The following is a 24,798-nucleotide window of genomic DNA, read 5'->3' as shown; positions in this document are numbered from 1 at the left end:
TATATCTACATTAACAATATATACATGTAATCTAAAACTACGCCTGATTATTTCGTTATTTTCTTTTTCCTTACTGTGTAAATTGTTAACATTTAGTTTGCCTATTTAATGAATCAGGTATTGTTATATCACTATTCAATAAATCAATTGACACCGTTAAGTATATAGGTACCAAATTTTAAAATGAAGTATAATTTTCTGATATGCTTGTGTGCGTTATTCATTTTTACCCATCGTTAACTTAGAGATGATTATAAGGTACTACCCCAGAATACAGGTTCTAATTATTTATGTAAGTTGAATTTTATTCCTGGACCTCTTCATTATGGATTGTTTTATAATTAGCTTTTTGGTTATAAAATGTAAAGAAATGTTCAGGCAGAGAGCTCATTGGTGGGCAATCAACTATTCGAACAAGATTTTCTGTGTGTATGTCTTGAAGAAAGATATCAATACGTATTAAAGTTTGCATTTTATTTTTAGACATTTTGACTTCCTACAAATACATGTATTATATTTGGAAACGCTACATGTCCTGTGCTTACTACCAGTTCAATGCTAATCAAGTCGCGCGATAAATGTACATTATGCTGAATTAACTCGTTGATACGTGTAGCTCACACATTAAACAAGTATATTCTGTGTTTGTTGTTTCTATTTGAAACATACTTAGAATATGAGTACTTTATGTTCTGGTGAGCCTAAAGGATATCATTTCTCCAGGGCACGACTTTACACATTGGCCTTGAATTTGAGCCCCGTTCGATATATCGAAAAATGATTTTAAAAATCTGTAAAAACACTCGGAAATGAATACGCCGTTAGATCATGTTCTTCTGACGTCAGTTTGACGGTAGAAATTCAAAACAACAAAAAGAATATTTAATGTAATAGCTCTGTGTGAAATATTAAATGGTAACATTTAAAATGGTTGATTTCTCTATTGTTCATGATGTTGATTAACCCAGTGTTCATTTTCAGGATACCATTTTTTTTTTTTCATCTTTCAATTTAATTGTAAATTTTTTTGAAATAATTTTAAGTTCAAAAATACATTTAAAAACTATTCACACATTTTTATTTTTCATTTTAAAATTTGTAAACAATTGTCATTTTGATATAAAATATTGATGAAATCAACTCTTTACATTTTGACGATTTTTATTCTAAATTTTAACATAATGTAATGTCCCACAAAAATGCTAATCGAATTTTGTTTTAAAAATATCAACCTTAGCATGTGGTATATGATATATATCAGAAAGAAGACTCTACTGCAGAAAGCGTCCCTACCCCTATTTTTTAAGACTTTTTGTCATGTGTCATGTAATTTTTTTTAAAAAGTCACGTGATAAACGTCCTGTCTCACATTGAATTTAGGACCTCGGTCAGTCACAGTGAATGGGAAATCTTGTTGCTATATCATATCTAGTCTACTAAACTAGTGTCAATACAAAATGAATTTAACAAATAAATTCTAATACTTAAGGGCCCGAGAATTCGGACTGGATTAGAAAAAAATCGAAACAACTGACCAGTTTAGATAAAAACCTATTTGGGCCCTACTAATATCAACGCGTAAAGTGAAGTGAAAAAAATATAACACGTATAAAAATAGTTTACTTTCAAGATTTATTTGGAGAGGAAAACAATACATTTAAGGCTTATTGTAAAGTTATCCTGTGCTTTCTCTTAACCTGAAACAGGGTAGTTTCCTACGTCATAGATGTTTCCTACAAATCCATAAGAATCGAGAGACCTGTAGCCATTGACGACCAAACCAAAGGGAGACGAATGCTTGATTTCTATTGATCCTGGAGAAACCTTAAGAGTGATAACATCATACGAAATGCCGACTATCATGACGTTTTCTTGTACAATTATCATGCTCGGGTCGACATTTTGCCCATTTATTAGAACACTCTGTGCCACATCTTTGAAGGCAATTACAGTGATGAAATTCTGTGGGTACCCGTCTGGGATCACCACCTTATACTGGGGTTTGTAGCTGTAGTACCCCGGGACAACAATCATGTACGGGTCGGCTGTATTCGCATCAACGTAATTCCCTCTTACAAAATTAGTTACCATTAGCGAACTATTGCTACTTTCAATGACAACGGTTTCGCTTATTGTTGAGTTTATGTCGTATGGTATGCCTTTAATGACATCCTGTGTAATTGTTTGGGACCCTTTTATAATAGTAATCGTTGTATTATATGCTGAAAGGATACGGATCAGTGAGCCATTACTGTTGATGTCCGCGGGGACAATAAAGAAATTTTCCCACTCGGCAGTGGGTGGGAGTTGTTCCATCATATGACTACAAGTCATTGATCCGGGAAACATATTGCATCTGTTTCCGGAGAAAACCGCTACTGGTTGAGAAGATTCAATAGTTGTTCCTGTCAGATCTGTATTGTGTCCAACTTGAAAAGTCTCGAGCTTATTCAGAGACATTTCCAAAGTGTCCGAATCGCTGTAATTTTTCCCGTTGATAGTAATAGGGGATGAGTTGTTCAGTAACTTGAATTTAATTGTAACGGTTGTGTCATCATTCAGAGAAGCAATGGCAAACACGCTAGAGTACACAGGAAATCGAGGGCGTAGTGGTTGAGTGGAGACCACCGTATAAGATGTAGAAAGCTTCTCTGTGGGCAAAATCATCGAACTGTCGTCAGAGGAATGGTAGTCGTTGTCAAAGAGCACCACGCTAACTGGCTCAGTAGATTTGATACGCACGGCTTTTGCCTCTTTTTGAAGTATTTGCCCTTGCAGTTCTGGCGGCAAAACGATTTTCAACTCAGACGTAAAGGTAACATTGCGATCGATTTGTGATTTTAAGGCGGGGTCTAGACTGTCAGAAGAAGAGAGCTGAACAGTTGTAGGGGAGTTGGTTGTAAGATAAACGTAGGATGGATGTTCGTCAGCATAGAAGTGGTTCCACATAATCAACAAAAGATATTCGTTTGTAAAACTTCCTCTAAAATCTAAAGCAAAAAAAAATATAACAAAAAAAACCTTGTACTGGTTGTTCAAGTTATGCAATGTCTTTAAATCAATCATGTAAAGCATTTATGATCATTCAATAATACATTGGGTATTGATTAGTTCAAATGTCATAACATAAGGAGAACATTACATAATGTATGTAGAATTTTAATTTTTTTTTTAGATCTTTAGATAATGTTTAATTAAATACCATGAATTTTAATCACGGAGAATTTTTTTCACATAACAAACAAAAAACCTGTATTATAAATTCTTGCCTGTGCAGTCTTGTCCAGACCAGTCTTCGGCGCACGTACAGATGTACGAATTTTCTGCGTCAGCACATAGCCCTCCATTTTGACACGGCATAGAAGAGCAAGCAGAAATTTTTACTAAAATTTATATATTATATATTTATTATTACAGATTTTATCAAATTACAGAAAAATTACAGACTGATTAGTGATCAATTGTTTCAAACAGTATATAAAGGACGTAAAGGACGGTTTTAGGGTGGAGCAAGCTTATAAAATATTTTGGTTAACTTAGGTACATTATTTTCCTATCCCACACACAAAAATTCTCTAATAATAATAGATTTCAAAACTAGAAATTCAAATATCTATCATTCCTGAAACTGTCAATTTTCTATCTTTAATCGTTTTTGCGAAAAAGGGAGGACAGGATCACTTTTTACAAAAAGAAAAACGAATATAACGGCCGACCGGAAGTGACGTCATCAACAAAAATGTACATGATAAAAGACCTTGATATTTTGTATTATTCGTGAAATTTTCATAAAAATCCACGGTAGCATATTTGAGATATTTGAGTTTTAAGAAAAATGTTAAGAAAAAAAAGAATAATAATAGTGAAAAATAGAGAAAAAGAAACCTAACAAAAACAATAGGGTCTTCCGTTGGAAACGGAAGACCCTAATAACACATAGTTGACAATGATGCTAGATATGTGTTATTCCTGCTGATTTCTTCCCAACGGTCGCGCGTAAAACATATCATTAAAGTTACTCGAACAAAATTTTATGACATTACTTTACCTGAGCAGTCCTCACCCATCCAGCCTGGTGAGCAGGAACACGTGTAGGAATTGGATGACGAGTCAGTGCACGTGCCTCCGTTCTGACAGGGATTACTGTAGCAGGGCATCTCTGTCTCTTGGGAAATTTACATAATAATTTGCGTAATAAAAATGGATGTGCAATACATTTATACGAAATGAATGTTTTGAATAATATATAATTTCGGGAAATCGAATATATCTTATATATTTATTAATAAGTAGGTAGGGTATATTCTCTAGAAAATAAGTATAGACCAGTCATATCTATTAGATATGCGCATTAATTTATAATACCCTCCCCTTCCCCCTGAAAAATCGATATAAAACTAATTTTGGTTATTTTGCAGGTAAAAAATATCAGAAGGATAACTGACTATACATATACTTACCCTGTGTGTCACAATGCGTCCCTGCCCAGCCAGATGAACACAAACAATAGCTAGAACCATCAGAATTGATGCATCTTTTCCCTTTATAGCAATATCGGCGGTCAATAAAGCACCCTCCTTTAGCTGTTAACATCAATCAAATCTATTTCGTTACTTGTGGTGTGTTACCATTTGAATTATAATCGGTTTTCCATTTATGCTTACTTTATTTAGAAGTTGAGATATTGACCAACTGTCTTTGTAGTCAAAGAAACTAAGTTCTCCTTGTTCAGGTGACCTCAGCATACACTAACTTCTTTTAATTAATACCACTTCATAATTATGAGTGACAATTTCACGAAACGAAGAAAATAAATCATTTCTCATTTTTCACATGATTATCTCAATTAACGGTGGATATCACTCATGGAATGAATTTTTGATATATTAATGTGTGTCCTTACTCCAGTGACGTCATAATTAAACACATAGCTTCAGGCGGATGATTGACGTAGAATGAAAAAGTAACGAAACCATTCAGTTGAAAAGTGTAACGTTAGATGTTGTTTTATATTTTTTTTTCCATGAATTGATAAAAACTCGAAAAGAGATGTTTGTTAATCTTTAAGGAACTAATTTTTACCGTGCGTAACGTTGTTGACGTCTTGTAGTAAGTGTGCTGGGCGACTCACGGATAGATCAACATGTATATTTTTCTAAATATAGGATCTTTTATGATTTGCGATGGTATATGATTTTTATCCAACTCGTTTTGTGTTTTCTATCCCCTCGCCAAGAGTTAGATATAAATCATATACCATCGCAAATCATAAACGATCTTATATTTATTCATTATGATGATCTATCAATCCTATATCAATCGATTGCGTAACAATGATCAATATATCTTTATTTAGTTGGTTATATTATGGTAGTCAGCAAATCAATCATCAATCGATTACAATAAAATGATATCAACAATTCATTAATCAATCGATTACAATAAGATGACATCAACAATTCATTAATCAATCGTTTATAAAACGATGATATCAACAAGTCACTAATCAATCGATTTTAAAACGATGATATCAACAATTCATTAATCAATCGATTATAATACGATGATATCAACAATTCATTAATCAATCGATTATAATACGATGATATCAACAAGTCATTAATCAGCGATTACTTACAATGATATCAACAATTTATTAATCAATCGATTATAATATGATGATATCAACAAGTCATTAATCAATCGATTACATTACGATGATATCAACAGGTCATTAATCAATCGATTACATTACGATGATATCAACAGGTCATTAATCAATCGATTATCATACGATGATATCAACAAGTCATTAATCAATCAATTACATTACGATGATATTAACAAGTCATTAATCAATCGATCATAATACGATGGTATCAACAAGGCATTAATCAATCGATTATAATACGATGAAATCAACAAATCAGTAATCAATCGATTATGATACGATGATATCAACAAGTCGTTAATCAATCGATTATATTACGATGGTATCAACAAGTCATTGATGAATCGATATCTTACGCTGATATCAACAAATATTAAATCAATCGATCATGATACGATGATATCGACAAGCCATTAATCAATCGATTATGATACGATGATATCAACAAGTCATTAATCAATCAATTTCATTACGATGATATCAACAAGTCATTAATTAATCAATTACATTACGATAATATAAATAACGCATTAATCAATCGATTATAATACGATGATATCAACAATTCATTAATCAATCGATTATAATACGATGATATCAATAAATCATTAATCAATTGATTATGATACGATGATATCAGTAAGTCATTAATCAATCGATTTCTTACGATGATATCAACAAGTCGTTAATCAATCGATCATGATACGATGATATCGACAAGCCATTAATCAATCGATTATGATACAATGATATCAACAAGTCATTAATGAATCGATTTCTTACGCTGATATCAACAAATATTAAATCAATCGATCATGATACGATGATATCGACAAGCCATTAATCAATCGATTATGATACGATGATATCAACAAGTCATTCATTAATCAGTTACATTACAATCATATCAACAAGTCATTAAACCAATCGATTATAATACGATGATATCAACAAGTCATTAATTAATCAATTACATTACGATGATATTAACAAGTCATTAATCACTCGATTATGATACGATGATATCAACAAGTCATCAATCAATCGATTATGATACGATGATATCAGCAAGTCATTAATCAATCGATTTCTTACGATGACATCATCAAGTCGTTAATCAATCGATCATGATACGATGATATCGACAAGCCATTAATCAATTGATTATGATACGATGATATCAACAAGTCACTATTCAATCGATTACTTACGATGTCATCAACAAGTTATCAATCAATCGATTATTTAATATGATATCAACAAGTCATTTATCAATCGATTACTTACGATGATATCAACAAGTCATTAACTAATCAATCGTTTATATTACGATGACATCAACAAGTCATTATTCAATCGATTATATTACGATGATCAACCATTATTCATCGAATACATTTCAATGATATCAACATATCACTCATTAATCGATTACATTTTGATGATATCAACAAATCAATTATCAATAAATTGCATTACGAAGATCAACCATAATTCATCGAATACGTTCGATTACTAACGAATCACTAATCAATCAATTACATTACTGGTTACATGCTTACCTCTTCTTTGTTCCTTGAACGCCAGAGATACTTCGAGAAAGAGAAGAAAACCCTACAAAATAAACAAAATGAACCCAAAATCTTTGTTTGATATAGACATTGTAAGCATTGTATAAAAAGTTGATACAAACATATTCAATATGTATTAAGTAAAAGATTTTCTTAGAGTTTTGCAAAAACCGACATAGTTTTGTTTTTATGCTAGATTTTTAATTGTTTTGTAGAACCACATCAGTTGCGTAGACATATTTTGGAAGGGGTTGAAACGAAACACAATATGAGTTGATACATACTTAATTACTTTTCGATGTTCAAATTTACTATAATGTCATCAATATACTGTGTATAACTCATGCCAACGGACTGAAGACGGATGTGAGGTAAAATGCAGTCTAACAAATCAAACCAAAGAAAATCAAAATGTTTCTTTTTTTCATTTTATTTCATCAAATCTAAAGTATAACGCTATATTTTTTTTATTTTTATTTTTAGAAAATTCATCATCTATGTATATATGAGTTAATTAAAACAACACTTCAATTTTTAAATATATCATATTGTGCTTATATTATTTGCATTTTCCTTTTCTTTTTCTTGGTTTTGTATGGACAAAAGTTGATTAAAAATATCTTAATCAAACAATTTTTTAAAGCAAGCTGGGGTTTCCTACAAATGAAACTGATATGAATTATGATACTAGTAGTAATCAATTCTTGAAGACAATTATGATTAAAAACAAATCTCTCTTACAAGTTATAACAGATACTCACAACAAAGGAATATAGCATCATTGTTGTCTTCTACCGATTACTGTTGAAAAATGCTCACTCTTCCCCATTATATAGACTGGCAAGTCACCATAAACTTTTCTGATTGGTCAAAAATCTCTAGATAATCAATTATGTTTATTGCTTTTTGTAATTGAATTATGATAATGTTCACTCCATATGCTGAAAATGGTAGAAAACAATTTATGAAATAATGAATATTTAAATTGAATGTGTGAAACATTTGTTCAATTAGCATTGTTATGATCACGTGGTGTATGTCTTGTTCGGGTTCCCTACAGTTCTGCTTGGTTTATCTTCCTCAATGTCTGTATATTTTCCATATTCAGCAATTGTCATTAATGTAACAATGTTACTACCCAATTCAAATAAAAAAGAAACCGTTCTGTCATATATTGTTTTAGGAATCTTTTTGTCTTACCGTGTTTATTTTGTTTCTTACTTTGTACTTCAAGTTTATACAAGCACGAGTTTCGGACATTAAGTTCAAGCATCGATCCTATTCATAGATTCATAAAGACAACCATCCTTCACAGAATGTCCTACTCAAGGAAAGGAAGTCTGCACCAGACGTTCTGAATAAAAATATAGATAGAAACTTTGGAATATTATGTTTTATCGACTTAACATGAACTTCAAATAGAAGACTTTATTTTGTCGTCTTATAAACCTAGAACTTGACCCAACAAAAACGAAAATCAAATCAAAAGTCGCATGAAAACCATTTGAAAATGAAAGCCAATAAAATTAAAATAAAATTGAATTCTACATTCATTACATTGTTTCAACATTTTTATTTTCCAATTTTTAAAAAATGTCTTTGGTATCATAGTTTATCAAAGCAAGATAAAACTAATTGTTTTGTAAAACATTAGGAAGAATATACAAATCGTGCAATCAGTTACCTGGTGACAAAATGCGTGAAATCTATTATAAAATTTCGTATATTACTTGTTTCCCTTTCAATAATCATAAAAGTAAAACATCTTTTTTGTCACCGTGTCAGCATAAATAAAGAGTCAATATTGTAGTACGCTCTTCTCGCCTCGTACTGCAACGAAGACCTACTCGTTGGAGCTTTGCTCTAATTCTTTTAATTTTTTTTTTTTACAGGGGGAAGGATCACAGCTACAAGTAATGGTTTTAAAGAATATTTAAAAGAGGTATGTTTGAAATTTTCCGATATATATTATTTCAAATTGGATAGCTAATAGGTAGATATAAAAAGATAACTAAAATATTAAGTTTTTTTTTCAATATTTCACTAACTGAAATATGTAGGCCTAATTAAAAGCAACATTTCAGTATAAACCGATAACTTGACCAAACAAAAACAAAAGTCAAAAGTCGCATAAAAACCATTTAAAAATGAAAGACCATGAAATTAAATTATATATTCATTACACTGTTTAAATTAACATTCTTATTTTCAATTTATAAAAAATGTCTTGTATATCATAGTCTATATAAGATAAAAAGCACCTAAAAATAATTGTTTTGTCAAACATTAAGAAGAATGTACAAATCATGAAATCAGTAGCTTAATTGTCATCCAAATCAAGCTGAATTTCTCTTCAGTGGTAAAATTGTTATTTGACAAAACATTTTATGCTTTGTCAGAGGTGCGTAATATTTCCATACATTTGGAAATTGAGTGACATGTTGTCTGTATGACGTTAGGTGATTTTTTTAACAAAAAGTCAACACCTCCGTGCCCAGTAGGTCAATATCGGGAGGGAGCTAGGGAGGTATGGGATTGTTCTGTCCTCAACTAAATTAATAGACTGTTGCCGAATTGTTTAACCATAATTTCTTCTATTATATTTAATATGTGGGGCGCCGGGCCGAATCGAGCACCAACTGCCACCGTGTGACATAAATTGTGCCTCCGAAATCTCTTGATAGCGATTCCGCACGGAATCCTTCCGAACTCCATGTGCCACTCACGACAAAGGCCCTTTTATTAATAGATAGGATCTTAGGGTAGTCTTCAAACAGAAATTTTATTTTTCTATGGTGTTTTTGTATTACCAATATAAGGTTTTTCGATAGTTTCTAAAACGTATCAATACGAATTAATTTGAGTAGCAAATTTTAATACTTATTTTACATTAATATTTGTTGTTGTATAATTATTATCAAGATAATTAAACAAGTGGATTTTTTAAATATATTGTCTTAAGTTCTGTAATATCAAGGGAGAGAAACTATTTGAATTTTATCACTCGGGCACGGAATTCCATTTCCACCGGAAGTTTACAACAAGATCTTGCACGTTGCTTGTTACAAATTGTTTTGTGTGGCATGTTCAAAACATTTCATTAAAACAATGAATGCTGAAGGTACCCAGGTGCTTTTGTCTGTAGAAGCGGAAGCTTATGTCGAACATTTAGTGAAATTTGGCATCAAAGATGTTGGAGGAAGAGAGTAAGTATTGATTTTATGAAGCGTTGTCATAGACGCTTGGTTTTTTGCTCCAAGTCTGTTTATACTGACGTTGAATAACAATTAAAAAAAATGATAAGAACTATCTAAATCGTTTTGATAATACATTTTGAATGAATTTAGAGTAGGCCAGAAAAGTAAAGGCATCATTTATGTATATTTACAGGTGTTTAAATTTAATATGAATGGAATTAAATGAATATTCAATAAATTCGTGTATCGTTGTTTGCAAATAAAAGTTACAGCCGGTTTAACTAAGCTTAGACTTTTGGCAGTACATGTGATTGTCAAACTCCAATTTCATGAAGACAGTGTCTTATAATCGCTGTGTCCAGTCATTGGCTACAAATATGAATTATACATTGGATGCAACAACATTTGTCCGACATCATCTGGGGCTGTATATTTCAGGTGAAACAGTGTCAATTTCACACAATTCGATCATATTGCAGACCTTCTGATTTTGACAGTCTATAAATATTGACATGCTTCTCTTAGTGAACTTTGTACACAAAATTTGACAGATCTCGAGCGCTATAATTAATGTACGTTTTGATGAGCAAACTAGATTGTTACCTCCCACCGAAAGTCCAAGCTATTGTTAAAATGGCTCTAAATGTGGTAGAGACAGGTAAATGGCATTCGTACTAGCTCTGGCTAGTGGGTTAACCCTTTAGCTGGATTAGTTAGAGTGCTGGACTGGCATGCCAGAGAACCCGCCGATTCAAACCCCAGCAGAGGCAAAAGTAAAGTGTTTTTTGTTACATTTGGTGCACACGTTGGGACTCGAACCCAAGACCATCAGATTTTTACTTTTTTTTTAAATTTAAGAAATATTTACCCATTACTCTCTATCTCTCTCTCTCTCTCTCTCTCTCTCTCTCTCATCTTGTGAGGTTTTCCCTTTTAATCGTGAACGTTATCACATGATTTACAGTTGGAGCAGACAGCATGAGAATATGGAGAAGCTCAACATGCAGGCAGTGCTTAATGCGACAGCTCAGGAAGATGAGTTCATCAAAGATTTCCTCATCTCGTGTGGCAAGGTCGGATTCAATTCATCAATAAGAATAGTTTTAGTGAAATATTCACTTATATAATTTATAAATACATGAGTATACATGTATGCTACAATTTTGTTTTTGACCTTTTTATGCAGTTTGTTCATTTATGGGTATTTCTGCTTATTTGAAACATCAGAGGGTTGAATTATGATTCATCATTGACCAATATTTAAGAAATACAGTTTTAACCTTCATTCCTATTGATTACATCAATTAACTGTTGAGAAAAAAAAAACAGTAGGAAAAAATTAGAAATATCATCTCAGTTTCATCAAATACAAAATATTTTTAACAGTGGATGCCTAAAATGATTTTTTGAATGTGATTTCAACAGCTCATTTGTCTAAGTTTTAAATGATTAAAAGAAATTAAAAAATTGTAGAGGACTTTAGCTACATAAGTATCTTTCATGTTTGATTTTTTTTTATTTCTGACTTCTTTTTCCTACAGGTCAACGTAGTTGTTCATGATCTGATCTTAACAGAAGTTTGGAAAGAGAAGATATTTCCCGTACTTGTTGACATGAACTTTGAACCCAAGACAACATTCCCTATATACATGGTGGTAAGTACTTTGTAAATTAATGCTATATGATTTTTATTCTCACGTTTGGTGAACTGTACGAATTAAATTAATATTCATTGCTTGAGGTTTGATAGTGTGAGGGGGGATTTGGGTGGAGTTGAACCATAGCAAAGCAACCAAGCATTCATGTAATGTACATGGATTATATTCTGTTCATGTAATGTATTCTACTGCAGTAACCATTGCAAAAATCAAATTAATGCTGAGTGAAAGTTAGATGATAGAAAACACAGTACATTGTAATACAGTATAGTTTTACTTGGACTAATATTTAAATGAATTCTTACTCAAATAATTAAGTTGCATGCCTTACTCAGTGTTTAATTCTTTTGGCATCTGGATATCCATTTCTCTTGAGAGAAAATAAACCATATGTCATGCTTAACCACAGCCTTATAACGCTCAAATCATTAGAAAATTTAATTCTTTGACATAGTGTGGAATCATTTAATTTTATGGGGGGGCCAATTTTCGTGGATTGTGGATTTTTTTGCTATTTGTGGGGATGTAATTTAATGGATGCGTCGGTTTTCAGTTTCAGTAAAAAAAAAAATCTTTTATAATTAGTTTTCATTGAGGATGTAAATTTGTGGGTGATGGCTACCAAAGAATACCACTAAAATTGAGCCACCACGAATTATAATGATTCCACAGTATCCTAACTGACATAAAATTTCTGAGATATTTAAATGAGAGATAACAGTGGAGTGACACCTCTCACACTTTGTTTACAGCTGTATGTGACAATTACATGATGAATGTTTTACGATTTGTTTGTAGCTATACCATGAGGCCACAGCAATCAATCTGCTCGAGACGACCATGTTTTATCGTGAGACCTGTGAAGCGGCCGACGATTGTCTGCCGGACCTCGTAGATTACTGCTACAGGAGACTGATTCAGCTGGCAGCCAGGTACATGTATATATATACTGTTATTATGAGGTCCTAGAAGACCTCTGTATCTACCTCACTACATGTATCCATCATTTAAAAGCCAGCAGCCAGGTACATGTATATATATACTGTTATTATGAGGTCCTAGAAGACCTCTTTATATACCTCACTACATGTATCTATCATTTAAAAGCCAGCAGCCAGGTTAAACTAAATGATTTTACGTATACTTGGTATTGTCAATAAATTTAACTTGTCATTTGTTAGAAATGAATAACTGTAAGTTTTATGTTATGCCATATGATATATTAAACTTAGAGAAATTCAGATTGTTAAACCTAACTATTTCCTTTTTTTTTGGCAAATGGTTACTATAGTTTCAACTTATTAACCAGATTGCGAGTTGGATTTTGTTAGATTATAAGATTTCTAATAATTTGTAATTTTAGTGATTTATCTTCATTATCCACACATATTTACATGTAGTATATTAATGGAAAAAAGAAGAATTTGTTAAAAAATGAATTGCTGATGGTGGATTGTTGTGTATATAAGGTCTGAAGAGGAGGAGGAGGAGGATGAACCGAATGACCCCACCCTGTCCCCCGAGACCCACACTGGAAACATGGAGGTAGGACCACGGTACCGTGTGGTGATTACACCAGGAGAGAGTAGGGGGGGAGGGGTTAAGTCATCCCTGTTACATGATGATAAAACGGGGCACTGGCCCGGGGCCATAAAACTTAGATGAGCTTACTTTTGATCTATGTCTCACTTTTACAAAGGAAATACAAAGGAAAAGTGAGACTGAGATCAAGAGTGAGCTCATCTAAGTTTTACAGCCCCAGGGCCAGGTATATGATGACAAAACATGGAAAAGTCAATTAATAACTGAGTTATATGGAAGTCACTAGCTATTGTAACTTTTATATTATGATGAAACTTGGAAGTAAGTTTTATTTATACATGATCATGATAAAACTCAACTAGGCAGTGAGTCAGTAAGTGTTATATGATTATAAACAACAATAACAGAGCACTGTAATACTGTAAACAATAGATTTGTAATCAGTTGTTAGATATCAATCTCCACGTAAAATTAGGAGTGGGCCCAATTGCGGATTTTAAAACCTTGCTGTAATTTTTTGACAGTTGAGAATTATATAAAATTATGATATATAATTAAGCATAACCAATTTTATTTTCCTGTGATTTTATACAGAGCAAGTGAAACTGAAAATAAGTATATGAACATAAAATATTAAGGTATGTCCAGTAATTGAAGAACTGAATTTGTAGCCATAACTATCATATAAATTGCACATATTGTTACCATAACTGTAAATTCCTTATTTTACGCAAGTACTTGATTCCATGATTCAACCGTTCTGCATCAAACCCGAGAATATAAAATCGCAAACGCCAAAAATATATCATAAGTTATCTAGTTTACATCCCTCCAAAAATTAAAAGCGAGATTTTAAAATCTGTGAAATGCCCTTCTCACAATTTTACGCGGATATTAATTCCTCATGATTAATTAGGAATCTACAGTTACTGTATCAAAACAATATTTAACTGGTTGACTTGTGTGTAGTTTAGAATACAGCTAATTTTATGGCAAAATGAACTGAAATTAAGTTATTTTTTTTCTTGTTTTGAACTAGGAATTGCAAAAACAGGAGAAGAAGTTGAATTTTGAGATTTGTCTCAAGGCAGTATCTCTACTGAGATATATAACAGACGACTTGGAGAGGTGAGTCGATTCTGTCGCAGATCTTTTTGCTACAAATACTGATTATCTAGCAGCTCAGTTGCAAAATTAATTTGTCTCAAACCATTTTCTAACGAAAATCATTGCAAATTTAAGTTGGTTTATAGCAGATCAGTTGGTGTATGGTTTAATCTTAGTCTCATGATAAGATTAAGTTTTTGAATTCTTATATGCATGGAATAGTTTGTGTGTTTCAAGGTTCTGTTTTTTTTGTATAGCCTTCCTTTGAGTGTCATGACCCGAATGTTGAACACCCTGGACATTCCCATCCTGCTGGTTCAACTGGTAGAGAACCCACCCTGGACCAAAAGGAAAGATGGTAAGAGAGAGAGAGAGAGAGAGAGAGAGAGAGAGAGAGAGAGAGAGAGAGAGAGATGAACCCACCATGGACCCAACAGAAAGATGTATAGAGAGAGAGAAAGAGAGAGAGAGAGAGAAATGAAGGAAAAACAAGAAAGGGAGGGGTAAGACAAGAGAAAGAAGGATGAATTTTTGCTGAGTAAATCCTCTACAGCTCTGAATAAGCTGCTTAAATACATCACTAGCTGGGAGACAACAAATCCTAACATTTGTACCATGCAGTGTGTTGTTCAGGGTTGGCATGTTTTCAGAGAAGTACATTAAGTGTAATATTGGTGGAAAGTGTATGAATGTAGAGCCAAAAGAATTGATACAATAGAACTGTATATGTATATTACTATAACAGTAACGTGATATAAAGATCGGTGCCAGACACATATCATCAGATCAAATGAGACAGATTTATAGATTTTATGAGTTGCATGATGTCATTTCGTTTGAGCAATCATTTTCTTTTTGTAGGAAAAGTATTCAAATTCATTGACAGCAAATGGCAGGAGTTGGATTTTCAGGAGAGTTTCAAAATCACAAAGATTGAGGGACAAGTAAGTATCAGCACTCCTAACTGTTATGTCATTAAATAAAGATTTGAGGGAAACGCCCCTGATGGTATTCAATTCAAGACACAACGTCCCAAGGTGGCGTTTAAATGTTTTGTTTAAATGTTTGTATCAGTTGATTTATTGAAATGTTTGGTACAGTATTAGCAAAAAAATAGTATCAAAAATTAATTATAATTTCAACAAGCTCAAAACTATTAGAAAAATAAATGTAAAAAAAATGCAAGGGGTACATCTTGCAATTTTTATGCAGATGTTTATTACTAACAACTGATAGGGAAATTAACAGTATGGGTAAATGTTCCAAATGCAATAAACATTTAACTGCATTAGACTGACCAATCGGTTACCTTTTTGTTGTAGGTGTGGCTAGCATTGTATACCTTACTGATGAATGGAAAATGTCAACAGAAATATGACCTCAATACTAACAGAAAAAACAGCATCCTTAAGGTAACCACCAATCACTGTACAGATAGAACATCATCCTTAAGGTAACCACCAATTACTGTACAGATAGAACATCATCCTTAAGGTAACCACCAATCACTGTACAGATAGAACATCATCCTTAAGGTAACCACCAATCACTGTACAGATAAAACATCATCCTTAAGGTAACCATCAATTACTTTACAGATAGAACACCACCCTTAAGGTAACTATCAACTACTGTACAGAGAGTACATTATCCTTAAGGTAACCACCAATCACTGTGCAGATAGAACATCATCCTTAAGGTAACCATCAATTACTTTACAGATAGAACACCACCCTTAAGGTAACCACCAATCACTGTGCAGATAGAACATCATCCTTAAGGTAACTATCAAACACTGTACAGATAGAACACCACCCTTAAGGTAACCACCAATCACTGTACAGATAGAACATCATCCTTAAGGTAACCACCAAACACTGTACAGTTAGAACATCATCCTTAAGGTAACCACCAATCACTGTACAGATAGAACATCATCCTTAAGGTAACTATCAACTACTGTACAGAGAGTACATCATCCTTAGGTAACTTTCAATTACCACTGTACAGAGAGTACATCATCCTTAAGGTAACCACTTAACACTGTACAGAGAGAACATCATCCTTAAGGTAACCACTTACCACTGTATAGAGAGAACATCATTCTTAAGGTAACCACCATTCACTTTACAATAAGAACATCCTTAAGGTAACCATCAATTACTATACAGAAAGAACAGCTTCCTTTAGGTAATCACCATTCACTTTTTAACAAGAAAAGCATCCTTAAGGTAACCACTGACCACTGTACAGAAAGAACAGCTTCCTTAAGGTAACCATCAATTACTGTACAGAGAGGACATCATCCTTAAGGTAACCACTTACCACTGTACAGAAAGATCCGTAAAGTAACCACAGATTAATTTAACCATTAATCACTGCACAGCAAGAACAGCATCCTTATAAAGGTAACCAACGTTCACTATACAGAATGAACAGAATCCATAAGGTAACAAGTAATAATTGTACAAAAAGAATAGCAACATTTAGGAAACCATCATGAATCACTGCACAGAAAGAGGCCAGCTACTGCAAAAACATTAGAATATGTGGGGGATAATTATTATGAATTTTGTTGGTAAATGGCCTTACCCTGGAATGTTCATTCCATGTGAATTTTTTAAACATTGTATTCATTTATCAAATACACAAGTAAATCCAACAAATAATTGCAAACGGCGCATGAAAGTTTCCACCCTTTGAACAGTGATGGATCATGATTTTGGCAAATATGTGGATTAATTTGCCCTAATTTGTAATATAACTATGTATAATGCACCATTTGTTGAAATTACATGTTTGATGGGTGACCAGTACTGAAAGATCACAAATCTATAAAGCCTCAAACGTTTTTTTGTTAGGTATTTCTAAAAATAGAATAGTCATTATCAGTGGACCTGTATGTACAGGTAACGACCTCTACCTGCACATTTCTTTACACACCTATCTTATCATTGTATCCTCTACCAGGTAAACTGTATAATTGTATTGATACCTGTATACATGTAAAATAGTACAGGTAACCAAGGTCTACCTGGTCCGTGAGTGCAAGGCAGGTAATGACCTAGATAATGAATGGCCCTATCTCCCACACTTCAAATCACTCGTCTGTTTGTCTGTGTGCACTTCCCTTCATCTTTTGTCCATGACTCTTGATTCACTTCATTTATTTAGTTCTGCTCAGTTTTGGCCTTGGAAGCTTGATATGTAGATGACTATATATAAAGCCTTATTCTTGATATCTTTGAGAAAGAAGCAGTTATTGCTGTGTAAACATGCTTGTTAGATTGAGGAGCATATGATTAATCATATACATGTAATACATTGTGCGCAGTTGACTTATAAGAAAAAAGGTGAGATTTTACTGCTGTAATGTTTGGCATTCATTTTAGAAAATAATCATCAAAATTTGTTTGAAAACTTATTAATGTAGATTAATATATGTGACAGTCACTTTTTAGCTCACCTAATTCAAAGGTTCAAGTGAGCTTATCTGATCACCTGTTGTCTGTCATCTATCCATCATCTGTCCATCCTGTCTGCTTGTCTGTCAACCCATCTATCTGTCTGTCCAAAGCAAAAATTTCTGTTGCTTTTTTCTCAGCAACTATTTATTGCAGATGCTTGAATTTTAACACACTCTTTTTTAAGGCATGCCATATTGTGGGATTCATTTTTGTATTAATCGGACATCAACTTCCTGTTAAATGAACACTTTTTGTTTAAGGTACTTCACTACACCGAGACTTATACTTTTTAAGACACTACGTCACAAGATGGCGATTTAAATGTTTTGTTAAACTGTTTGTATCAATCGATTCAGATGTATATTGTCATAGCTCAGTGGTTAAAGTATCAGACTTGTGAACCGCAGGTCATGAGTTCGAATCCACCTGGGGCTTTTGTTTATGTTTACTGTATGAAATTTTTGAAAACATCATTTTTTATCTAAAATTGTACATTTTTTCGCCTATTTGACATATTTACTTTTTATCCATCGATGCTTTCTGTCATAATCAAGTAATTTTTTGCTGATTTGAGAAACAATTTCATGGTGTAGTGAGGCACCTTAAGCTTAAATTTTCAAATAGATTTTTGTCAAAGATTTCTCACCAACTATCAATTGGGGCTTATTTGACTTGACTTAAGCCTTTCTCACTCCCCTGTGGAGCATAGGCCACAGACAATTCTTTTCCACTTCTCTCTGTCCTTTGCTAGTTAGTGGATGGTGTTCCAGCTGTGTCCTTTCTCGGCCATTTCGTTTTCAAGGACTCTTCTCCAGGTTAGTCGTGGTCTTCCCCTTTTCCTCTTCCCTTGTGGTGTACATTGGAGGGCTTGACAGGTGATGTTAGATCTGCCTTCCCTTAGTGTATGACCAATCCATTTCCATTTTCTCTTTTTAATTTCTTGTGGAAAAGGGATTTGGTTAGTTCTTCTCCAAAGGTCTTCATTTGTTATTTTGTTCGGCCACCATATCTGAAGGATGTTTCTCAGACATCTGTTTACAAAGGATTGGAGTTTTCTGCTGTTGGCCATTGTGAGGCTCTATGTTTCCGACCCATAAAGTAGCACTGATTTTATGTTGCTATCAAATATCCTGAGTTTGGTCTTGATTGTTATGTACTTGGACTTCCATACTTTTCTTAGCATACCAAATGCAGTATATGCCTTTGCTAGGCGTGATTTTACATCTTCCTCTGTGCCTTTACTATCGTTAACAATACTTCCTAAATATATGAATGATGTAACATACATCAAGTTGAGTGTTATCAATTTCTATGCTGTTGATGTTGTTTGTGTTTATTCTCATTAGTTTTGTTTTTTCTTCGTTAGTTCAGAGCCCAGTCTTTGATGCATTTTCTACTAAGATTGATGTTTTTTCTTGCATTTAGGCATATGTATGGGATAAAAGAGCCTAGTCATCAGCAAAATCTAGGTCTTCAAGTTGGTTCATAAGGTTCCACTGGATTCCATTTCTTTTCCCTGCTCTTGTTTCTCTCATAATCCAGTCAATGGCCAAAAGAAACAAAAAGGGGGAGAGCAAGCAACCTTGTTGTACACCTGTTTTGATTTCAAAATCTTTACTTGTATCTCCTCCATGTATCACCTGGTATTTCATGCCACTATGTATATTTTTTATCAAAGTTATAAGTTTTGTTGGTATACCATAGTGGTCAATTAGTTTCCATAAAATTTCTGTATCTAGACTGTCAAATGCTTTTTCAAAGTCTATAAAGTTGACATAGAGGGAGCTGCATCAATTGTAGATGCTTGAAATTTTAACACTCTCTTTTTTAAGGAAGGCAATACGGTTGGTTAATTTTTTAACAAATTTGATGTAAACTTCCTATTAAATTTCTTCTTTGCTTATTTATTAATTCACATCAGGGCGGAGGTATCACTAGGGAGCATTGGGTCACAGATATCTTGTTTTTTACAGTTGAGGTCCCACTTGAATGAGGTGATGTTGGACCAGCTTCCAATCCTTGTGGAGATGCAGAGGTACCTGGAGCACCTTTCAATGATGGACCCTCCTGCCCCCGCCCGGGAACTCATTCTAGAACAGGTGCCCCCTTATCTAACTCAAAGTTCAATGATCTATCCATGTTTTATTTTAGTGTGTAAATATGCAAATTTTTAGAGGTTAATATATAAGCACAAGTTTTTGTGTATCATGCATTTATGGTAATGTAAATTATTATTTTGATTAATGTTTTTCTGGTTTTATGAATCGCCTTAATACAGGGTGTCTCAAAATATGTCATACAATTTGAAATTTGTATAAATAATATTTGGCCAAAACTTGTAAATTTTGAGTCAAATAAAAAGTGAAATCATTTAATTTTTTCCCACATAAAATTTTGGAAGAAAAATGTGCTTTTCTGTAAAATTAACTACCGGGGTATATAATTTTGCATTATAAATTGCATTATATTTCTTTGGTTGATGCTAAAACAGACAAGAGAGCAGGAATCTTTCAAAATTTTTTAGATTGTTTTATCAAAAACAGACTCCAGATATAGTTGTACAATTATGAAAAAGAATACCCTGGAGAAAAACAACTTAACAAACAACAGATTCTTTAAATGCCAGTAGTGAGATCTGAGAAAATGAGGTCCATACAGGGGCTGTGTGAGAAATTTTACTCATTGACTTGTAGCTGTCATTAATGAAAAAAAAGTCTCAGATATCATTGGGAGCACTCGGTAAATTTGATGTGTTTTTATAAACAAAGCCAAATTTGTCAAAAACGTATGAATGTTTGTGAAATTTGTTGAGTGAAAATTTCCACCATATACATTTGTGAAAATGTATTTGTTTTTTTTTTATTAAATAAATTCAATCAAAAGTTATTCAAAGAGAAATTGGTATCAGATACTCTGGGACACCCTGTACAATGCCTAATATATAAACTTTGTGATGCAGTATTAAAATATATTGCTAGAGTTCCATTTGCAGATCAGTAATTTTTACCATTGGTGCGAATGATTTACCCCATACAATATTGTTGATGATATGCAGCCAATAGGTGTAGCCATAGTGACAGGCTTAGATACCCAATAGGTGTAGCCATAGTGACAGGCTTAGATACCCAATAGATGTAGCCATAGTGACAGGCTTAGATACCCAAAAGGTGTGACCATAATGACATGTTTCCTTTGACAGGTGCCTGAGATCAGAGAGAAGATACTGACAGACAACAAAGGGAAGTGGAAAAAGATTGCCAAGAAGCAGTCTCAGACATGTTTCAATCCCTCCACGGCTGATGTCCAGGCCCAGGCTAAACGGTTGGTTGTCAGCAGTCTACTGTCCTTAAAATTCCTACAATCTTTTAACTGCTGCATGAAGCTACATCATGTCTCTTCACCGTACATACCCACATACTCCACTGTAGCTACATCATGTCTCTTCCCCATACATACCCACATACTCCACTGTAGCTATCTCATGTCTCTTTAGCATACCTGCCCACATACTTTACTACTGTAGCTACATCATGTCTCTTTACCATATATACTTACGTACTCCACTGTAGCTAAATCACGTCTCATCACCATACCTGCCCACATAGTCCACTGTAGCTACATCGTTTCTTCACCATATATACCCACATACTTAGCTGTAGCTACATCGTTTCTTCACCATAACTGCCCACATACTCCACTGTAGTTACATCACGTCTCTTCACCTAACTGCCCACATACTTAGCTGTAGCTACATCGTTTCTTCACCATAACTGCCCACATACTCCACTGTAGCTACATCACGTCTCTTCACCGTACATACTTACATCCTAAGCTGTAGCTACATCAAGTCTCTTCATCATACCTGCCCACATACTCCACTGTGGCTACATCACGTCTCATCACCATACATACTTACATACTCCAATGTAGCTTCATCATGTCTCTACAGCATACCTACCCACATACTTTACTGTGGCTACATCATGTCTCTTTAGCATACATACCCACATACATAGCTGTAGCTACATCATGTCTCTTTACCAAACATACCCACATACTCCAATGTCAACATCTTTTACCAATTGTCATTTTGTTTTAGCACATACGATTTTGGGCATAAATTGGTTGTTTTACATGTTAGCATGGATTTGAAGTAGCATATATATTAAGTTCATACATATATATGCATGACATTTTGCTATGTACTTGATTTAGCAAAAGCCATGACATCTTTCTCAAAAGACTTTAAATTAGAATACATATCCAAATGTAATACATTTACAGTAGTACAGATATATACACTGCTCGTATTATAATGTTACAGGTGGGCAGACACCTATAACTTTGACGTACTGGAGGGACTGCTGACTGACCCCCCTAAGTGTGCAGTGTGTGGGGCGGAGGCCACCAAGAGGTGTTCACGATGCCAGAACGAGTGGTACTGTCGCAGGTGAGACACAATCGATACATGTCAATACAATGTACATTTTATAACAGACACACACAGTCATGTGATAACAATACTGTAGATTCCTCATTAAACGCGAAAGATTAATATCTGCAAAAAATTGCGAGAAGCAGTACATCTTAAATGAAAAGTTGCGGATTTTAAAATATTGAGCTTATTTTTCAGACAGATACAAACTTAATGGAACTATGATAAAAATTCGGCATTTGGGATTTTATGTTCTTGCGATTTGATACAAGATGTTTGAATCACGGAATTAAGTTTCCATGTAAAAAAAAAAGGAATCTACAGTATCATATAACATTGAAACACAGTCATGTCATGTGATTATAATGTACGTTATATTTAGTTGCTTTTCAAATTTAGATATACTGCTTAAAATCTAGGATATTCTGTAATTGCTATGAAAAGTTGCTGTGAATAATTGCTCCCAAAGCGCAACTTAATTCATTGCGGATTTTGTTAACCACCTTAAGTTTGTAAAATTGCAGCTCTGTATGTGACATTAGTATACATTGCAATTTTAATTCATTATGATTAGGTTGAAACTAAGATGAGATTACAGAATGGTCTAAATATTATTACAAAACTATATTACACCATGTCAAAACTGTGGTAACAATTCTTTGACAAATGATGTAATAACAGATGATAGATTATAATTATTACAATAAGTGTATGAAGTGATTGATGAAGTATGTGTTCAGTTAATACATGTAATACTTTTAATTTTTCCACAATTAGGACTATTGATTTTAAATGTTTTCACCAAAGTGTTCATGTTTCACTTTTTTGTCTCCAATATCGTGTTTTATACTTAAAGTAATTTTCTTTTTCATTTTTCAGAGAGTGTCAGGTTTCTCATTGGAAAAAGCACAAGACTGCATGTGATCTCATTGTTGAAACTAATGAATCTGTGAAAGCCAAAGGATAACTATAGTGAATGTAGGGGAGATAACCAAGTCCAAGAAAGGGAGATAAACAGGCAATAATCAGAACACTGGCTCTAAGATCTCGGGTGACATAATGATTACTGCATGTTGTTTGTCATCCAAACCAAACCAAAGCATGAAACATTCCAATATATAAAAAGGGCTGATGTGGTTGTATGCATGTTGTCAACACTTTTTTAAAAGTTTATTGACGACGAAAAATTCATTACTATAAATCATGTTGCAGTTTCCTCTCAAAGAGGAGGTCATGATTGTGAGCTTTTATTTATTTTTTACTCATAAATGTACAGATATTTATCGTTTTTCATCAGGAATAAAATCTTACAAAAGTTTGTCCTATATTTTTTCCTCACATTTATGAGTATACCCGTGTCAGGGTTGTAAACCATGGCCAAACTTTATGATCCTCCCCCATCTCTCTGGGTCTGGTGGAAGGACAGTTGAAAGAGATCATCACATAGCAATGTAATTAAATTTACTCAATACCATTCAAGATTATAGGCGAAAAATGATCATTGATGCAGTCTTTTAATTGAATATTCGATCAATCCATGTCAATCTCTCTTAGTCTAAAATACAAAGAAGTTAAAACTTATGTGTGAATGTTCAAATTAATGAAATTTGATCAAGATGCCATGGTGGACTCCAGATCAAGAACTGCAGAAAACGAGTGTGTGTGTGTGTGTGGGGGGGGGGGGGGGGGCACTGATCGTAAGATGTGTTCTTAGAGACTCAGAAATAAGTATATGAAGACACACTGTCAGACAGACTTTGGTGGGATATGTTCTGCTCAGGCCAGGCATCTGGTAAAATACACATAATATACTTATAAATTATTGATAATGTATATTATTGTACCCTTATTGAGATTTGGACCAGTGTGAAAAATTCCACCTTTCCACCAATTTTGAAAATCTTGCACCACCACGCAATAATTTAGTGATTATATGAGTAGAATGTGTGTACCAGAGACATGTATGCGTGCGTGATTATTTCAGACAATGCAGTTTTATATTATATATTGTTATACTTTCATGTTAAATACTGAAATCTGATTGGTTAAGACGCAGTTAAAAATATTTTCTATTACCCGCAGCGTTATATTAGTAACGCACTTAGCAACGGGTAACATTAAAAAATGTTACATGCGCGAAAATTATGCGC

At 33.5% G+C, this 24,798-nt stretch overlaps 2 protein-coding genes and 1 non-coding gene across 3 annotated transcripts; 1 reads left to right on the top strand and 2 right to left on the bottom strand.

Moving 5' to 3' along the window:
- Window positions 1-1,630: 1,630 nt before the first annotated feature.
- LOC105332443 (uncharacterized) lies at window positions 1,631-8,592 on the bottom strand. Its single transcript, XM_066082934.1, has 6 exons — window positions 8,004-8,592; window positions 7,234-7,285; window positions 4,461-4,583; window positions 4,049-4,165; window positions 3,270-3,383; window positions 1,631-2,990 (listed from the first exon to the last, which is right to left on the bottom strand). The coding sequence occupies exons 1-6, from the start codon at window positions 8,022-8,024 to the stop codon at window positions 1,693-1,695; spliced, it is 1,725 nt and encodes a 574-aa protein (XP_065939006.1). The 5' UTR covers window positions 8,025-8,592; the 3' UTR covers window positions 1,631-1,692.
- A 1,261-nt stretch (window positions 8,593-9,853) lies between these two features.
- On the bottom strand, window positions 9,854-9,984 carry LOC117686529 (U11 spliceosomal RNA). The gene has a single exon (XR_004599693.1). It is a non-coding gene; the product is annotated as a U11 spliceosomal RNA (small nuclear RNA).
- Window positions 9,985-10,261: 277 nt separating this feature from the next.
- Window positions 10,262-23,968, top strand: LOC105332441 (zinc finger MYND domain-containing protein 10). The gene is made up of 13 exons (XM_011435051.4): window positions 10,262-10,448; window positions 11,404-11,512; window positions 11,981-12,094; window positions 12,896-13,029; window positions 13,567-13,642; window positions 14,679-14,767; window positions 15,004-15,104; window positions 15,608-15,690; window positions 16,069-16,158; window positions 20,187-20,312; window positions 21,413-21,534; window positions 22,538-22,663; window positions 23,528-23,968. Exons 1-13 carry the CDS (start codon window positions 10,351-10,353, stop codon window positions 23,613-23,615), a joined length of 1,356 nt encoding a protein of 451 aa, XP_011433353.2. The 5' UTR covers window positions 10,262-10,350; the 3' UTR covers window positions 23,616-23,968.
- Window positions 23,969-24,798: the final 830 nt, after the last annotated feature.

This window comes from Magallana gigas, chromosome 4 (assembly GCF_963853765.1).
Source record: "Magallana gigas chromosome 4, xbMagGiga1.1, whole genome shotgun sequence".
In the NCBI taxonomy this organism is placed as follows: Eukaryota; Metazoa; Mollusca; class Bivalvia; order Ostreida; family Ostreidae; genus Magallana; species Magallana gigas.
Note: the sequence above shows the minus strand (reverse complement) of the source record. Positions and strands in the feature narration are given on the sequence as shown.